General features: G+C 35.3%; 1 protein-coding gene across 10 annotated transcripts in view; it reads left to right on the top strand.

The window, feature by feature from the left end:
* The window catches only part of NRIP1 (nuclear receptor interacting protein 1), a 107399-nt gene extending 87920 nt beyond the window's left edge, over window positions 1–19479 (top strand). For 9 of the 10 annotated variants that reach the window (XM_063659790.1, XM_054468586.2, XM_054468589.2 and 6 more), the window contains one exon: window positions 12177–19479. In XM_063659790.1, coding sequence (XP_063515860.1) covers window positions 12511–15987 — 3477 coding nt within the window. In that variant the 5' untranslated portion in view covers window positions 12177–12510 and the 3' untranslated portion in view covers window positions 15988–19479. Of the gene's footprint in view, window positions 1–1405; window positions 1476–12176 lie in introns of all 10 variants that reach the window. The other variant, XM_063659787.1, reaches the window with a different exon arrangement.
* The last annotated feature ends 478 nt before the right edge of the window (window positions 19480–19957 follow it).

Raw genomic sequence — 19957 nt, 5'->3', positions numbered from 1 at the left:
AACAGCTTTATGCATCCTTCAAAATGATTTCTTGACCAGAATGCTTCAGTAAGAACGTTGATCACATAACTCTTGGTTTCATAAATGTAACTTAAAATAAATTTAACATCTTGTTTAAACAACTAAAACAAAAGGCATGATTTTGTTAGATAATTGCATATATGTATATATTTATTTATTTTTATTTTATTTTATTTTATTTTATTTTTTGATACGGAGTCTTGCTGTCACCCAGCTGGAGTGCAATGGTGTGATCTTGGCTCACTGCAACCTCCGCCTCCCAGGTTCAAGCAATTCTCGTGCCTCAGCCTCCTGAGTAGCTGGGATTACAGGCTCATGCCACTGTGTCCAGCTAATTTTTGTATTTTTAGTAGAGACAGGACTTCACCATGTTGGCCAGGCTGGTCTTGAACTCCTCCCGCCTCAGCCTCCCAGAGTGCTGGGATTACAGGTTGAGCCACCACATCTGGCCTGCACTAATATATTTAATAATATATTCCTTTAAGAATCACTTTTTTTTTTGGTCATTGTTGATAACTAAAGTTTCTTTTGATCCCTGTGATTTGAAAATTGTTGTGGAAGACTATGGATAAATTATAAAACTTCTTTTGTTGAAGCAGTGACTTACAAGTTAAATCTGTGTTTTTGGAAACAAGTGACCCAAGACATTGCAGAACATACTACTAATTTCAGTTTCAGATGGGTCAAAAGCTTGGAATTGTGAGAGAGCATTATCTATTCAGGGAACTGCAAGTTAAGTTAATTTTAAAATTGTCACACGGCAATGATCGGTTATAACAAGCAAACAAATAAAAGTGCAAGCATATATATACATGCACACAAACACATAAAATTTCACAATTCTGGCCGGGTGCAGTGGCTCACACCTGTAATCCCAGCACTTTGGGAGGCCAAGGCAGGTGGATCCACGAGGTCAGGAGTTCAAGACAAGCCTGGCCAAGAAGGTAAAACCCCGTCTCTACTAAAAAAAAACACATACTGGTTTCTTCGCTTATTCCTAATCCAATACAATATTTTAACAGAGTGTACTTTATAATAAGAAGTGCATGAAGATCTTGACTTCAAAGATGGGGAACATTTTTAAAACAGAGTGTACTCTGTGGGTAAGTGCAGAGTGTCTAAGTGTACTAAAAACCCTAGGAGCTTTGATCAAAAGCCAGCTGGTTACATCAGTTCTGTTGGTAATCTTTCTTGCCGATCTGTGACCTTGACCTTGTGCTTGTGTCTGTATATCATATCTGTTTTAGGGATGGGGAAACCATAGTTGAGTTTAATAGGATTGATGCTCCCATCTCAAAGGATATCCCTGTATATATACTATAAACACTCAAGCAGTTCCAGAAGAAGAAAGATCCATTTTCCATTACATTTCTTATTTTGATAGAGATTGGAAAATATTATGCTCTTGAAAACTGATAGAAAGCACCAGTTACTCCAAAGAGCTGTTGAGAAAGGTGAGAAGCAAACACTCCCTGTTATTTTTGTATTTACACTCTTTTCTTATACTTATGTGCTGCCAGAATAATTTGTTAATGATTATTTTATGTTCATTAAGAAAAACTATTGTTTCTTTGATAACAGTAGAAGGTAGTGAATAGACATTAGTACTAATCATAAATAGGTATGTACTGTCTGTCATATAATAATTTTCTGGAGCTTTAAAAATTGTAGGTAAAATTAACTTTATTTAACAATTTTCCAGTGTCAGTATTTTCAAGACAGACTGAAGCACAGCATCCAGAAATGTATTGTATTTTTGAAATAGAAATTGTTTGGCAGTTTAGCTCTTTCTCTAGCTCCTTTGTCTAGATCTTTGATTTTTAACTTAAAATCTCCAACTTTTTCATCTTAATTTTGTTTTTAAAAATTTAATGTTTTTAAGATTAACTATAGAGGCAGTGTAAAATGAATAGCAAATTTATTGAATCTGATTCATATACCTAGGCCTTCTGAGGAGAATTCAAAACAAAGAAGCCCTTCTTTATTTTGCCGTATCAATTATGGGGTATTTCTTCCTGTCACCAGAACAGTTATTTCATCTGTCTCTTTTATTTGTGTCATCAAAGATCCTAAATCTTTGTGATTATCCTCCATTTTATTCCGTATATAGCTGTTATGAGATAAGCAAAAGTTCCAATTTGAATATAAGCTCATATTTAGCTTTTAAATAAACATCTGTTTGCAATTCTGTGACTCTACAGAAGAAAGTTGTGAACATAGATAACTTTTGAGGCATTAGGTGGGTTGGGTGTGTGGCTATTTCAAAACCATTTCCTTCCCCCAGAATTTATTGAAAAGACAATAAAATATATTGGTCAGGTCTATTTCCACAACTTTATGACAGCATATCATCTTTCTCGTTAAAATGCTTGTCATTTTCATCAGCTATATAATTTGACAAATTACTTGGAATCATAGGCATAAAATTTTAGATTTAGAGAGGTCCTCATATACATGTGTCCTTGCATTGAATGCTTGAGTTAGTCAAGCAGGAATGTCTCCTAATGAGTCTTTTTTAGGTGGGAATGTGAATGACACTATTTTACTCCTATGGAAGCAGCTGACGAGCAAGTTAAAGCTGATGGACCTAGAAGTTAGGAGCAAATTTGGCCTTGGGCCAAAAAATTAAGTCCTTCAGGTTGCAGTGGAGAGCAGCCTGGGCAGCTGTTTTTGTCACCGGTGTCTCTGGTGTCCATGCCACCTGTCTCTGAGGAGCATCTGCACCTAAAATGAGAACCCCTGGGAGAGAGCAAGAAACTCCTCAGTTCTCATTTCAAATGTTGAGGCCCTCAGTTGAGCAAAATGTATTTAGATAATTATTTTTGGCACCTGTTAAATTGTATGACCACACATCTACCTTTTCATAAAGATAATACTTCAAAGAAAGTTAGTATCTTGGAATTCAGATTCCCTTAAAAGACATATGTTAATTTTGATTCATTTTCTTCGAGTAATTAGAAATATATTTTAAGAAATGAAACTTCAGGCATATTCTTATTGTCGTCTTATTCCCTGCTGTGAAATGTCAACACTTGAATGTTTCTTTTATTCCTTTTTAAATGTTTTTTTCCAACGACTTTTTATCTTTTAGTTTATAATAGAGGATTCACTGTTGTCTTCTTAAATGAAACTTCGGGACCCATACCTAAAATGTTACTTTTCCTTTCTTTTTATGTGAAATTACGTGTTGGGTTTTACGTATTTTAACTTTTCATTGGCCCTTGGTTTGGAAAGCTACTTTCATGCCTTCGGATAAAATGTTTGGAGTTACATCCCATTGGTAAATTGTTTTTGGCTTACTGTTTCTCATTCAGCTTTTAAAACTTCCTTTCAAAGCCCTGCTTTGGAGAACAACGAGAGTTCTCTGAATACCTGGATCTGTATTTTTTTTTAAATAAAAGAGTCAATAATTGGGACTTTGGAATCTTCTTAATATGTACTTAGATATTTTTCTTCTAATATTTAATGAAACATATTAATGTTTTTCTTACCATTTGTATAAAAATACCCCTGAAATTATCCACAGCGGAATATAGATAATATTATTGTCCATTAGGAGTTATTCTTGAATGACATAATTAAGTAGCCCTTTGATTACTTAACGCATTTTGAGGAACCAGGCAAAGCCAAGTGTCCTAATGGTCAAAGCTGCATTGTAGAAATCCCTTTAAATTCAGTACTCAAATAGGTATTACTTGATATTGCAGAACAAATTGGGGGAGATCTCATGGAAACAATTGGAAGTCGTGAGGTAGTCCTTAGATATAATTTAAATGGCATACCAAGTAAACTTGTCGATGTTTAATCATTTAAATGTGTTTTTAATTGAGTATTTAATTGCAAGTAAGATACTGCATCCTTAAAAACAGCTGGAGAAAGACTGTTGTCATTATTTCTCTATTCTCAACCAAAAATAGTCCTACATGTAAGAATTCTGCCAGATGCATTCTTCATTTATCTAAGTAAAAGCTTATCACTTGGATTTTATCATTTTAAAGTGTGTAGAAGTTCAAAGTTTCCCTTTGTTGAATAAACCATTTCCAAACAGAAAATGTAAAACATATTGCATTGAAAATAGTTTAACTATTTTAGAGAATCAATATATCACCCATTTGTGAACTGTTAGTATGCACAGTATTTATTACTGTCTTTTATTTAAAAAGCTCTAAAAAAATTACCTATCACTTAGTTCTGTACTGTTCAGATACTTATAAAAAAAGTAAATGTAGCTCTTTTTAAAATATACTGTGTAATTCAAGCATTTTATTAGATATTTCATTAAACTAGTTTGTGTTGAAACTTAGATCTTGCCCTAAATCAATCTACGCATATGGTGAAGATTCCATGGAATTTTTTCATGGTTTAGTTTGATTTTATTACTTTCTAAAATAATTCTTTTTCACCATAATAATTTTTTCCACCACATGATGTAGATCAGTAAAATCTAAACTTTATAAACTTTAAAGGATTTTTATGCTTATAAACAATTTTAAATTAATAAAAGGAAGATTCTGTTTATAATTTTAACATTGTTAAGTAGTTGGAGATGAATTTTATTATCATGAAATACATTAACCTTTTGTATACTATCAGGGTTCTTTGGACTCAGTTTTAGTTTTCAAATGCTTTTTTAAAAAATATATTTGTAACTGGTAGGAAGGATAATACCACATTTTTTTTAAGTTTTAATGAATGTGTCCTTAATAGACTCAAACAAAGTATCTTCCTGTTACTATATGTGTCCATTGGAACCTTTTAGAAGTCAAAAGTACATATGGAATCTTAGTGATCTTATTTTTTCTGCATCTTTAAGTATTTTGGCATTTTACCATTTTGGCAATGAATTCATTATTTATTCCCAACTGTCCTTTAAAAAAAAAAAGGCTAAAATAATAAAAAGTAAAAATAATGAAAGTGTCTAGAAGGATGATGCAATACTAAAACAAATCATCACTGTTATACCATCATTCTATTCCTCCCCTCCCCTCCCGTCCCTTTCTTTCTTTCTCTCTCTCCGTTCCTTCCTTCCTTCCTTCCTTTTTTTTTTTTTTTTTAAGAAACAGTGTCTTGTTCTGTCACGCAGGCTAGAATGCAGTGTACAGTAACTCAGTCATAGCTCACTGTAACCTCAAACTCCTGGGCTCAAGTGATCCTCCCACCTCAGCCTTCCAAAGTGCTAGGATTACAGGCTAGCCACTATACCCAGCCCCATCTTCAGTTTTCTTAGAGCCCATTATACTACATTATCTTTCAAGAATGTAAAAAAATAAAAATAAAAAATCTGGAGACCCTTTCTTTATAGTCATTCCATTTTAAATTTTTATTAAAAATTGATGATTTAGTATTTTTCCATCTATAATGTCAAAGAGGAAAGTTGACATACGAAGATATTTCAGTTAGATAAACCAGAAGATGAATGGAAAAAAACTGATGGTAATACTTTACACGTGAATGATTGTGGTGCTATTGATTATATAAGCAATACCACTGACTGTTGTCTTCAGATACATCCTAGATGAATGTTTCCTTCCTTCCATCCGTCCGTCCTTCCTGTTCTTTCTTTCCACGGGGTCTTGCTCTGTCACCCAGGCTAAAGTGCACAGGTGCTATCATGGCTTACTGCAGCCTTGACTTTCCCAGACTCAGGTGATCCTCCCATCTCAGCCTCCCAAGTAGCTGAAACTGCAGGCTCATAACATCACACCCAGCTACTTTTTTTTTTTTTAATGTTTTTGTAAAGACAGGGTCTCGCTATGTTGCCCAGGCTGGTCTCGAACTCCTGGGCTCAAGCATTCATCCTGCCTCAGCCTCTGAAAGTGCTGAAGTTACAGGCATGAGCTACTGCGCCCAGCCCCTAGGTGAATTTTCTCAAACACAGGGATCAATGAGTAACAATATTGTTCAAAAATATAGTTCTCAGGACAAAAAGTAAGTATAGTATTTTCATCCAGTTAGTTATTCATTAGGAAAGACTGCATTGCTCGGTATTCAACACTCAGTGTTTTGTGGCAAAAACTTCAATGGCTCTGTTTTCCTCAAAGAGTGTGTGACAGTATTCTTTCGTCTTTTATGATTTTTGGAACACCAAATTTATTTGAAGCTGTTCATAAGTGGACAAATACTGAAGGTGGGTGTTTGATAAAGGAGATTGTAAAGAAAGAGATGATACAGAAATGAAGTAATTCATTGGATTGATCATTGTAATTGCTGTTAATCTAAAAATGAAATATATTGGGCAATTTCAAAGCAGAAATTTCTGTCATCTTTTCAACATCATTATGAGCTATTAAAATTATCAAATGTAACACATTTTGAATTCTTCAAGTACAAAAAGAAGACCCAAGAGTCCTTTTAAACACATACCTGAAATCTGGAATCAATATTTATAAATATTTCCAGGTTCATCCATGAACCTGTTGATGAGCTGTCGGTTTCAAAGCACCTTGTCCTTTTCAGATGTATACTCCTTCAAAACCAGGAAAACGGAATGAAGAATTGAATTACAATATTATGTTTAAATTCTTATGGAAAAAAAATCAGTGAAGTTGTTTTATGTCATTTCTTTATTCTTATTGTGTAAATTATTCATGAATTAACTTAAATATTAATAAAATGTCTTTTGGACCCAGATGATAAATGATGATGACTGTTTTTCTTGGTGTACTGAGGGTTAAAATGAATTTACTAAAATTGTAGAAGAGCCAGGTGTGGTGGTTCACGCTTGTAATCCCAGCACTTTGAGAGGCCAAGGCGGGAGGAGCACTTGAGGCTAAGAGTTCAAGATGAGCCTTGGCAACATAGTGAGATCTCCATCTCCACAGGGGAAAAAAAAATCAGCTCTGCATGGTGGCACACACCTGTATTCCCAGCTGCTTGGGAGACTGAGGTGGGAGAATCACTTGAGTCCAGGAGGCTGAGGCTGCAGTGAGCTGTGATCTCACCACTGCAGTCCAGCCTGGGCAATAGAGTGAGAACTTGTCTCAAAAAAAAAAAAAAAAAAAATTATGCGAGCTGATTTTCACTTAAGACAATAATACTGAAATCAAAATTTAGCACTTCTTGGTATCCTGAATGTTATACTAAATTTTTCGTTAAAATTAACCATTTTTTTCCTCAAAATTTTATGGAACCACTCTATAAAAATGACAGCCAAGTTGAAACAAACATCACTCAGTTAGCTTTTATTCTATTATTGTGTAGGTTTTACTTTTTTCTTGTTGTATATATGCATTTTTAGTGTTCATGAAAGAAATGTTTCTTCACCTTGCATGTCATATCTACCAACCTAATGTTTAGGCAGGCTAGTAATATAATCTACTTAGTTTGTAAACTAAGTTTTTCCTTCTGGCACCTCATGAGCGTTGCAGAATTTATGATGCCTTTATTTGTTCTTAGTATTTTTTCCCGTTTTTTTTCTTTTTCTGCCCCTTTAGTATTTTTATTTCCTTTGGTTCTTCTCATCTGCCATAAGCCAAATTCTAGAAAAGTTCTGTTTTCTTTACTTAGAAGTTATTTAACAAGTATATACCATACAAGTAAAGTCTCTCCCTTACTGTGATGAAAATGTTTTATATATTTAAATAGACACAAGCACAAGCTCTAATGAAATCACCATCAAAATTAAGAAAATAACCAGTGGATTCAATATTTTATAAACAATTCCAGTTTCAAAATATACATTAATTGCAATTCTCTGAAGCAGGGGTTCCCAACCCCCAGGCCAAGCCTGTTAGGAACTGGGCCACACAGCAGGCGGTGAGCAGTGGGCCAGCAAGCATTACCGCCTGAGCTCCACCTCCTGTCACATCGGTGGCAGCATTAGATTCTCATAGAAGTGTGAACCCTATTGTAAACTGCACATGCGAGGGATCTAGGTTGCCCACTGTTTATAAGAATCTAATGCCTGATGATCTGAGGTGGAACAGTTTCATCTCGAAACCATCTCCACCCCGCTACTCCATGGAAAAATTATCTTCCATGAAACCAGTCCCTGGTGCCAAAAAGGTTGAGGACCGCTGCTCTAAAGTAACCTAATTATTAAATGTGTGTTGATATTTAGGTATTTGTAACTAAATATACTCATGTATACACCTGGCAAAATTCTTAAGTTATATTTATATAAAACCAGGCAAGAGAACTATGTGTTGGAATTTCATGAATAATGTGGTTGTCTTTCACTAAAAGAAAATGAGTTAAGCTAATATTGAATAACTTAAAATAACATTTTAACCTTAAAACTCCTATTTATTAGGTAGTGGTCATATTTTACCTTATACCCTAAATCCATAGGTCCCAACAAGCTGTACTATTTAGTATCGTGCCTCATTTTCTTTTTTTCCTGTATTTCTCAATTATATTCTATACTATAGAAATGAAAAGGCAAAGCTTGGGAAAGGTGAGAAGGATTGTTAGTGATTTCTCCCTCTCTAGTTTAAGAGAGAGAAAAGGAAGATATCTAAAGAAATTTGGCTCACTCTGCTCCCCGAAGAGCTTTCAATAGAAGGAGCTAAGTGCATTCAGGCCTTAAGGGGTGTAAGAATTCCTGCTTTCCTAGGATAGACACTTCATTTTCTGCTAGAACAGTGGTAGGTGTTGCTGCTGTGTCACCTGAGGCAGCCTCTCCAAGTGACCACAATCTTTGATTTACAGACTTACCTCATTTAAAAAACAGGTCTCCATAAGAAAATCCTTTTTCTCCACTGCTTCGTGTAATTGGTACGTTTTATAGGATTTTTTTCAAAGAAATTAATGAAAAATAACCGCCTTGACTTAGAATATTTTGGAAGCAATTATTCATCTTCCTTTTAAATCTATTGTAAATGTGTTACTGGTCCACTTCTCTAGAAGAAAGTGTGACAGCTTAGTGCATACACATAGTGACTTTTATCCATACTATGGTAACCACATTTTCTGAACTAAAAATGTTTGTTTTATAGTTTTCATTTAAAAATCTTAATCTTTGGAAGATTTTTCAAATCACATTTAATTTTTTAATTTTTTTGTGCTTGGTGATATAAGAGTCATGTGAAAATGTGAAAAGAAATAGCATGGGGAGAAGATATTTTTATTATTAGAGATATTCTAGAAACTTAAAGGTGGACGTTCACCTTGCCCGGTTCTCTAGATGTTGTCTATCACATCCCTTTTTAAAAATGAACATAATTCACCAATCCTAAGACATATCTCGAAGCAGATTGGGAGTTCAGTAAGAATATGTTGTATTGATTTAAATGAAATAAACAATTGAATATTTAGAACGACCTTTGCCTCGTCATTCCTTTAAGTGATGAACTACAGTGTGTGGTTTCAAATTTGTGATTTGAATTATTTTAGTATCTCATCTATGTATTTTTTGAGAGTGAGAGAATGTGTGTGTTTGAATGTGAAAATCCCTTCCTTCCTACTGGGAATTTGGTCATTGAATAACTTAATGTATCCCAAGATTCAGTTATCTGTTGACTGTGTTGCACTGTACTAATTATAATTAGCACAGTCCTCAGACCCAAGGAGCTTAATAAAATTATTTGTATATGTCATTTTGGTTCTTGAAGTTAAAAATTGTTTTCATATTTAAGAAATAATTTTCAACCTGAGAAAGCTGATTGCCAAAAAATGGATTATTAAGAGATGATTATTCTTAATATCTGTCATCTACTTTCTCTGTGAAGATAGGAAATAAATGGTAGAGAGGTAAATAAATGGTAAAATACAGTGTTAGAGCTCCTTTACAAGGAAACTGTGGTAATTCCTTTTTAAATCAACTTCCAAATCTGCTTTGTAAATTCAGAAATGTGTAAATTCAGTCTTTTTAAAGCAATGAATAATACTTTGCAAATTATATCATGCACAGTAAAAAGTAGAAAGCAATAACAGGAGTAATATGAACTCAAAGATGCTCCTTATTTCATTCTTATTCTTAAATAAAGTATGTTTTATGGCTGTTTACAAACCAGTTTTCAAATGACTGGTATGATTTTGACTTTCTTGAGTCTACCCAAGAACAAAAAGGTTGGCAGTGGTATGGAGGGAAATACAGTGGATTTGCATATCCCATTAAATGGTTGTTAAATGTCTTACCTAGTTGAGAATTAATTGTATATTAGCAGTTGTTACTTTTGTTTTGTTTGTTTTGAGATGGAGTGTCATTCTGTCACCCAGGCTGGAGTGCAGTGGCGCGATCTCGGCTGACTGCAACCTCCGCCTACCAGGTTCAAGGAATTCTACTGCCTCAGCCTCCTGAGTAGCTGGGACTACAGGCACATGCCACCATACCCGGCTAATTTTTGTGTTTTTACTAGAGATGGGGTTTCACCATATTGGTCAGGTTGGTCTCAAACTCCTGACCTCAGGCGATCCATCTGCCTCGGCCTCCTAAATTGCTGGGATTACGGGTGTGAGCCACCATACCCGGCCATATTAAGTTTTTTTAAGAGAATTAGAAAACTGTGTTTCCTCAACTCCAAGATGTTATCAGTTGTAAAATGTACCATTATGTTTTATACCACTAAGAAAGAAAAATAAGCCTCCAGTTAAGCAACATGCCATCAATTGTAAGATATAACCAACTGGGGGGAAAAAGTAGTGTTTAGCTGGGATACTATCCTCCGTACTCCCTGAAAAACAAGTCAGGGTTTTATTAGTAAAGGAAAATGGGAGAATGGATATTTGGTGGCAGTCATTATAACCATTTCATTTCTATATCATTATTAACCTCTTAAAATATCCATCTTAAGTACATTATGGCAAAGCTTCTTAAAATGGTGGCATTGGAATCTCAAGAAAGTCTCTTCTCATACTACTCCTTACACAGTTGAAATTAGTTGTTGCTGCCTCCTTTCTGTATCTTTCTCTTTGGCTATCATTTCTTATCCTTTTAATCAATAAATTCAACAATTTGATACAATCAGATAATTATCTCCTAAAGTTTGACTTAGAGTTAAGCATTGTACTTAAAAAGCTACAGGGTAGTCTTTCAATTAAAATTTACCTTTTAAGTTCCATAGGGACCAAGGTATTTGTTGATAGCTTCAGGTCTAATAACTTGAACAAAATGTTTTGGCATCCTGAAAAACAAACTGCATGGGATTTATTCCAGCTTCTCTTCCAAAGGTGTAATGGCCCCCCTTCCTTAGGTCAATTTTGAAACTTAATCTATCAAGTTTTCAGAAAGGCAATGAGTTCTTGCTTCTTCTGTTGTGTATGTGTTAGTGATAGGAAATTTTTTGGTATCTTCTTAGATAATAAATATCATGGAATATTTTTCAAACTGTGACTAAAATGTCTTTGGCATTCTCCATTGTACTTCTTATATATGTTTATGCCCTCCCTGACTTCTGTATCTGTAAGGAATGGACCTGACATTAAGACTTCTCCATAGAGCACATGAGTAAGGATTTACTAACGAACTACATTAAACCCTTGATAGCCCTGAACAAGCATCTAAAGAGTCACTCCCCTCTGTCTTTAATAAGTCATGGTAAAAACTATGGGTAGGTAAGTTTATGACTGTATTTTAATGTTTATGAATATGATTAAGATGGTCACACTTTGAACAGTCTCACAAAATAATCTTCAGCTTGTTAGTGGTTTCATTTTTTTGAAAACGGAAATTCTAAAAATTACTTATGGAATGTCTGGTGTTTGGGGGATGATGTCAGAAATGAATCTGTTCTGTTGGCCTCAACCCCACATCAGACTCATCAGAGTCTGCATCTCTTTTCCTTTTTCTGCACATCTACTTTTGTTTCTTCCTAAGTGCCCAGTAATGTAAGGAAGCAAGTTCTAGTTCCCCTATAGAGCTATAAAGCTATAAAGGAGACTTAACATTCACATTACTTTGCAGAAAGGTGGTTATGAAAATTCAGAGACTTGGCAGCTTTGGAAGATGGTTATATAACATTAAAGTATGTTCTCTTCTCTAATGATTTGATCATTTTAACAGTATGGATTAACCCACAGGATTTCCAGTAGACATTTTCAATTGAATAGGAACGGCAATAAAACAAATTACTAAAGTGACTATAGTCCATATATATGTCTATTATTTATATGTAATATATATATACACTTACAGATGCTATATTATTTTGCTTGTAGGTATCATAACATGATTCTAGTTCTGCCTCCTTAACTATTCTTATTTTTATTTTTTTTAGAACGCTGATATTTGCATTTAATGGGGAACAAAAGATGAAGAAGGAAAAGGAGTATATTCACTAAGGATTCTATCTGCTTACTGCTGCAGACCTATGTGTTAAGGAATTCTCCTCCTCCTTCTTGCATAGAAGTTGATCAGCTCTGTGGTCAGACTGCATTCATCTTGTCATTGCCAGAAGAAATCTTGGACAGAATGTAACAGTACATCTCTCTCTGATTGCGATGGAAGGTGATGAACTGATACTCCTTTATTAAAGTTACATCGCACTCACCACAGAAAACCATTCTTTAAAGTGAATAGAAACCAAGCCCTTGTGAACACTTCTATTGAACATGACTCATGGAGAAGAGCTTGGCTCTGATGTGCACCAGGATTCTATTGTTTTAACTTACCTAGAAGGATTACTAATGCATCAGGCAGCAGGGGGATCAGGTACTGCCGTTGACAAAAAGTCTGCTGGGCATAATGAAGAGGATCAGAACTTTAACATTTCTGGCAGTGCATTTCCCACCTGTCAAAGTAATGGTCCAGTTCTCAATACACATACATATCAGGGATCTGGCATGCTGCACCTCAAAAAAGCCAGACTGTTGCAGTCTTCTGAGGACTGGAATGCAGCAAAGCGGAAGAGGCTGTCTGATTCTATCGTAAATTTAAACGTAAAGAAGGAAGCTTTGCTAGCTGGCATGGTTGACAGTGTGCCTAAAGGCAAACAGGATAGCACATTACTGGCCTCTTTGCTTCAGTCATTCAGCTCTAGGCTGCAGACTGTTGCTCTGTCACAACAAATTAGGCAGAGCCTCAAGGAGCAAGGATATGCTCTCAGTCATGATTCTTTAAAAGTGGAGAAGGATTTAAGGTGCTATGGTGTTGCATCAAGTCACTTAAAAACTTTGTTGAAGAAAAGTAAAGTTAAAGATCAAAAGCCTGATACGAATCTTCCTGATGTGACTAAAAACCTCATCAGAGATAGGTTTGCAGAGTCTCCTCATCATGTTGGACAAAGTGCAACAAAGGTCATGAGTGAACCATTGTCATGTGCTGCAAGATTGCAGGCTGTTGCAAGCATGGTGGAAAAAAGGGCTAGTCCTGCCACCTCACCTAAACCTAGTGTTGCTTGTAGCCAGTTAGCATTACTTCTGTCAAGCGAAGCCCATTTGCAGCAGTATTCTCGAGAACACGCTTTAAAAACGCAAAATGCAAATCAAGCAGCAAGTGAAAGACTTGCTGCTATGGCCAGATTGCAAGAAAATGGCCAGAAGGATGTTGGCAGTTTCCAGCTCCCAAAAGGAATGTCAAGCCATCTTAATGGTCAGGCAAGAACATCATCAAGCAAATTGATGGCTAGCAAAAGTAGTGCTACAGCGTTTCAAAATCCAATGGGTGTCATTCCTTCTTCCCCTAAAAATGCAGGTTATAAGAACTCACTGGAAAGAAACAATATAAAACAAGCTGCTAACAATAGTTTGCTTTTACATCTTCTTAAAAGCCAGACTATACCTAAGCCAATGAATGGACACAGTCACAGTGAGAGAGGAAGCATTTTTGAGGAAAGTAGTACACCTACAACTATTGATGAATATTCAGATAACAACCCTAGTTTTACAGATGACAGCAGTGGTGATGAAAGTTCTTATTCCAACTGTGTTCCCATAGACTTGTCTTGCAAACACCGAACTGAAAAATCAGAATCTGACCAACCTGTTTCCCTGGATAACTTTACTCAATCCTTGCTAAACACTTGGGATCCAAAAGTCCCAGATGTAGATATCAAAGAAGATCAAGATACCTCAAAGAATTCTAAGCTAAACTCACACCAGAAAGTAACACTTCTTCAATTGCTACTTGGCCATAAGAATGAAGAAAATGTAGAAAAAAACACCAGCCCTCAGGGAGTACACAATGATGTGACCAAGTTCAATACACAAAATTATGCAAGGACTTCTGTGATAGAAAGCCCCAGTACAAATCGGACTACTCCAGTGAGCACTCCACCTTTACTTACATCAAGCAAAGCAGGGTCTCCCATCAATCTCTCTCAACACTCTCTAGTCATCAAATGGAATTCCCCACCATATGCCTGCAGTACTCAGTCTGAAAAGCTAACAAATACTGCATCTAACCACTCAATGGACCTTACAAAAAGCAAAGACCCACCAGGAGAGAAACCAGGCCAAAACGAAGGTGCACAAAACTCTGCAACTTTTAGTGCCAGTAAGCTGTTACAAAATTTAGCACAATGTGGAATGCAGTCTTCCATGTCAGTGGAAGAGCAGAGACCCAGCAAACAGCTGTTAACTGGAAACACAGATAAACCGATAGGTATGATTGATAGATTAAATAGCCCTTTGCTCTCAAATAAAACGAATGCAGTCGAAGAAAATAAAGCATTTAGTAGTCAACCAACAGGTCCTGAACCAGGGCTTTCTGGTTCTGAAATAGAAAATCTGCTTGAAAGACGTACTGTCCTCCAGTTGCTCCTGGGGAACCCCAACAAAGGGAAGAGTGAAAAGAAAGAGAAAACTCCCTTAAGAGATGAAAGTACTCAGGAACACTCAGAGAGAGCTTTAAGTGAACAAATATTGATGGTGAAAATAAAATCTGAGCCTTGTGATGACTTACAAATTCCTAACACACATGTGCACTTGAGCCATGATGCTAAGAGTGCCCCATTCTTGGGTATGGCTCCTGCTGTGCAAAGAAGCGCACCTGCCTTACCAGTGTCCGAAGACTTTAAATCGGAGCCTGTTTCACCTCAGGATTTTTCTTTCTCCAAGAATGGTCTGTTAAGTCGATTGCTAAGACAAAATCAAGATAGTTACCTGGCAGATGATTCAGACAAGAGTCACAGAGATAATGAAATGGCATTTCTAGAATCAAAGAATCTTTGCATGGTCCCTAAGAAAAGGAAGCTTTATACTGAGCCATTAGAAAATCCATTTAAAAAGATGAAAAACAACATTGTTGATGCTGCAAACAATCACAGTGCCCCAGAAGTACTGTATGGGTCCTTGCTTAACCAGGAAGAGCTGAAATTTAGCAGAAATGATCTTGAATTTAAATATCCTGCTGGTCATGGCTCAGCCAGCGAAAGTGAACACAGGAGTTGGGCCAGAGAGAGCAAAAGCTTTAATGTTCTGAAACAGCTGCTTCTCTCGGAAAACTGTGCGCGAGATTTGTCCCCGCACAGAAGTAACTCTGTGGCTGACAGTAAAAAGAAAGGACACAAAAATAATGTGACCAACAGCAAACCTGAATTTAGCATTTCTTCTTTAAATGGACTGATGTACAGTTCCACTCAGCCCAGTAGTTGCATGGATAACAGGACATTTTCATACCCAGGCGTAGTAAAAACTCCTGTGAGTCCTACTTTCCCTGAGCACTTGGGCTGTGCAGGGTCTAGACCAGAATCTGGGCTTTTGAATGGGTGTTCCATGCCCAGTGAGAAAGGACCCATTAAGTGGGTTATCACTGATGCGGAGAAGAATGAGTATGAAAAAGACTCTCCAAGATTGACCAAAACCAACCCAATACTATATTATATGCTTCAGAAAGGAGGCAATTCTGTTACCAGTCGAGAAACACAAGACAAGGACATTTGGAGGGAGCCTTCATCTGCTGAAAGTGTCTCACAGGTCACAGTCAAAGAAGAGTTACTTCCTACTGCAGAAACGAAAGCTTCTTTCTTTAATTTAAGAAGCCCTTACAATAGCCATATGGGAAATAATGCTTCTCGCCCACACAGTGCAAATGGAGAAGTTTATGGACTTCTGGGAAACGTGCTAACGATAAAGAAAGAATCAGAATAAAATGTACCTGCCATCCAGTTTTTGATCTTTTTAAAACTGATGAGTATGAACTTGAGATCTGTATAAATAAGAGCATGATTTGAAAAAAGCATGGTATAATTGAAACTTTTTTCATTTTGAAAAGTATTGGTTACTGGTGATGTTGAAATATGCATACTAATTTTTGCTTAACATTAGGTGTCATGAGGAAACTACTGAACTAGCAATTGGTTGTTTAACACTTCTGTATGCATCAGATAACAACTGTGAGTAGCCTATGAATGAAATTCTTTTATAAACATAAATAATAGGCATAAATTAAAATGTAAAACTCCATTCATAGTGGATTCATGCATTTTGCTGCCTTTATTAGGGTACTTTAGTTTGCTTTTCAGAAGTCAGCCTACATAACACATTTTTTAAAGTCCAAACTGTTAAACGACTCTTTAAAGGATAATTATCCAATAAAAAAAAAAAACCTAGTGCTGATTCACAGCTTATTATCCAATTCAAAAATAAATTAGAAAAATATATGCTTACATTTTTCACTTTTGCTAAAAAGAAAAAAAAATGTTTATTTTTAACTCTTGGAAGAGGTTTTGTGGTTCCCAATATGTCTGTCCCACCCTGCTCCTTTTCAATATATATTTCTTTAAACGTTGTGCTACTTAGTAAAAATTGATTACAGTTGAGGGAAGTTTGATAGATCCTTTAAAAAAAAGGCAGATTTCCATTTGTTGTATTTTAACTACTTTACTAAATTAATACTCCTCCTTTTACAGAATTAGAAAAGTTAACATTTATCTTTAGGTGGTTTCCTGAAAAGTTGAATATTTAAGAAATTGTTTTTAACAGAAGCAAAATGGCTTTTCTTTGGACAGTTTTCACCATCTCTTGTAAAAGTTAATTCTTACCATTCCTGTGGTACCTGCGAGTCTTATGACCAGGATTCCTTAAAGCTGAACTCAGACCACTTGCATTAGAACCATCTGGAGCACTTGTTTTAAAATGCAGATTCATAGGCAGCATCTCAGATCTACAGAACAAGAATCTCTGCTAAGTGGACATGGAATCTTCCATCTGCATCTTAACATGCTCTCTAGGTGTTTCTTGTGTTTGAGAACCATGGCTTATGACTTTCCTCAGAACATGAGACTGTAAAACAAAAACAAAAAAACTATGTGATGCCTCTTTTCCCCAATACAGTCACAACATCAGCTAAAAATTTGCAATATTGTAGTTCATATATTACCGTTATGTCTTTGGAAATCGGGTTCAGAACACTTTTTATGACAAAAAAAATTGGGTGGAGGGGATAACTTTCATATCTGGCTCAACATCTCAGGTAAATCTGTGATTATTTATGTGTTCTAATGAGTAACATCTACTTAGTTAGCCTTAGGGATGGAAAAACAGGGCCACTTACCAAACTCAGGTGATTCCAGGATGGTTTGGAAACTTCTCCTGAATACATCCTTAACCGTTATTAAAACCATTGTCCTAAGAACAATGCCAACAAAGGTTACAACATTTAGTTTAAACCCAAGAAAGGCACTCAACTCAGATTGACTAAATAAAAAGTACAAAGGGCACGTATACATGACAGAATTGTACACAATCACTCCATTGGATCTTTTACTTTAAAATAGTGGTGAAAAATAAATGTTGATACTGTCTTAGAAGAAATTAATATATTATTGAAGCCACATGGGATTTCAATTGTGAAACAGGTCTGTTTTTATGTTCAGTTTGTACAATCCGCAATTCATTCACCAGATATTTTGTTTTTAATTGTGAACCAGGTTAGCAAATGACCTATCAAAAATTATTCTATAATCACTACTGGTTAGAAAGATATTGATTTAAAATTGTTCCACTTGAAGTGGTTTCTAAGATTTTTATATTAAAAATAGGTGTGATTTCCTAATATGATCTAAAACCCTAAATGGTTATTTTTCCTCAGAATGATTTGTAAATAGCTACTGGAAATATTATACAGTAATAGGAGTGGGTATTATGCAACATCATGGAGAAGTGAAGGCATAGGCTTATTCTGACATAGAAATCCACTGGCCAGTTGAATATATTCTATTCCATGTCCATACTATGACAATCTTACTGTCAACACTATATAAATAAGCTTTTAAACAAGTCATTTTTCTTGATCGTTGTGGAAGGTTTGGAGCCTTAGAGGTATGTCAGAAAAAATATGTTGGTATTCTCCCTTGGGTAGGGGGAAATGACCTTTTTACAAGAGAGTGAAATTTAGGTCAGGGAAAAGACCAAGGGCCAGCATTGCTACTTTTTTTTTTTTTTTTTTTTTTTTTTTTTGTGGGCTTTGTTTTGTTTTTTGGTTGGTTGGTTGTTTTCATTGTTGTTAACAAAGGAATGAGAATATGTAATACTTAAGTAAACATGACCACAAAGAATGCTGTTCTGATTTACTAGAGAATGTTCCCAATTTGAATTTAGGGTGATTTTAAAGAACAGTGAGAAAGGGCATACATCCACAGATTCACTTTGTTTATGCATATGTAGATACAAGGATGCACATATACACATTTTCAAGGACTATTTTAGATATCTAGACAATTTCTTCTAATAAAGTCATTTGTGAAAGGGTACTACAGCTCATTGACATCAGTAAGGTAGCATTCATTACCTGTTTATTCTCTGCTGCATCTTACAGAAGAGTAAACTGGTGAGAGTATATATTTTATATATATATATATATAAAATATGTATATATATATATTGACTTGTTACATGAAGATGTTAAAATCGGTTTTTAAAGGTGATGTAAATAGTGATTTCCTTAATGAAAAATACATATTTTGTATTGTTGTAATGCAACAGAAAAGCCTTTTAATCTCTTTGGTTCCTGTATATTCCATGTATAAGTGTAAATATAATCAGACAGGTTTAAAAGTTGTGCATGTATGTATACAGTTGCAAGTCTGGACAAATGTATAGAATAAACCTTTTATTTAAGTTGTGATTACCTGCTGCATGAAAAGTGCATGGGGGACCCTGTGCATCTGTGCATTTGGCAAAATGTCTTAACAAATCAGATCAGATGTTCATCGCAACATGACAGTATTCCATTTCTGGACAAGACGTCTGTGGTTTAAGCTTTGTGAAAGAATGTGCTTTGAATCCAAGGGTCTTATTAAAGAATTTTTTTAATCATCAGCCACTTTTAAACGTAAAGAATTCACACAACTACTTTCATGAATTTTGTAATCCCATTGCAAATATTATTCCAAGAGTATCGCAGTATTAGCAATACTGGAATATAGGCACATTACCATTCATAGTAAGAATTCTGGTGTTTACAACCAAGTTTGATGCGATCTGCTCAGTAATATAATTTGCCATTTTTATTAGAAATTTAATTTCTTCATATGATGTCATGAAACTGTACATACTGCAGTGTGAATTTTTTTTGTTTTGTTTTTTAATCTTTTAGTGTTTACTTCCTGCAGTGAATTTGAATAAATGAGAAAAAATGCATTGTCTCTGGTTTGAAATGACTGTTATTTTGTGGGCTTTCTCTGGTTTTTAGGTTTTCCATAAACATAAAACACATTGCTATGAATATAACAGTGATCTTCAAGGATGTTTTGCCCTTCTCAGAAAAATAAAGGGGACAAAAAAGAAGATGGCTAGCAAGTTAGTGCACTAGAAACAGGGTAATTAAGGCATAACTCAAAGTGACATCAGCCTATAGCCTCTCTCCCATGATTCAGTGTGTAACTAGTTGATCACTGTAAATTTTTAAACTAGAAAATAGTTTGTGCAGTATTCAAAATTAATGTTGACTATATGTATATACGTACACACTTCATTTTAGGATAAGACTTTATCAGAAGGCTTTTATCCAGTTTTCAATGGGTGTGGTTTATTTTAAATAAAAGAAAAAGGAGTTTAGTAATTTTCCAAAAATGAATGTGTATGTATGTACACGTGTATACATGTTTAAATATATGCT

Source organism: Pongo pygmaeus, chromosome 22 (genome assembly GCF_028885625.2).
Source record: "Pongo pygmaeus isolate AG05252 chromosome 22, NHGRI_mPonPyg2-v2.0_pri, whole genome shotgun sequence".
NCBI lineage: Eukaryota > Metazoa > Chordata > Mammalia > Primates > Hominidae > Pongo > Pongo pygmaeus.
The sequence above is the reverse complement of the archived record's forward strand: the minus strand, read 5'-3'. Positions and strand labels throughout refer to the sequence as shown.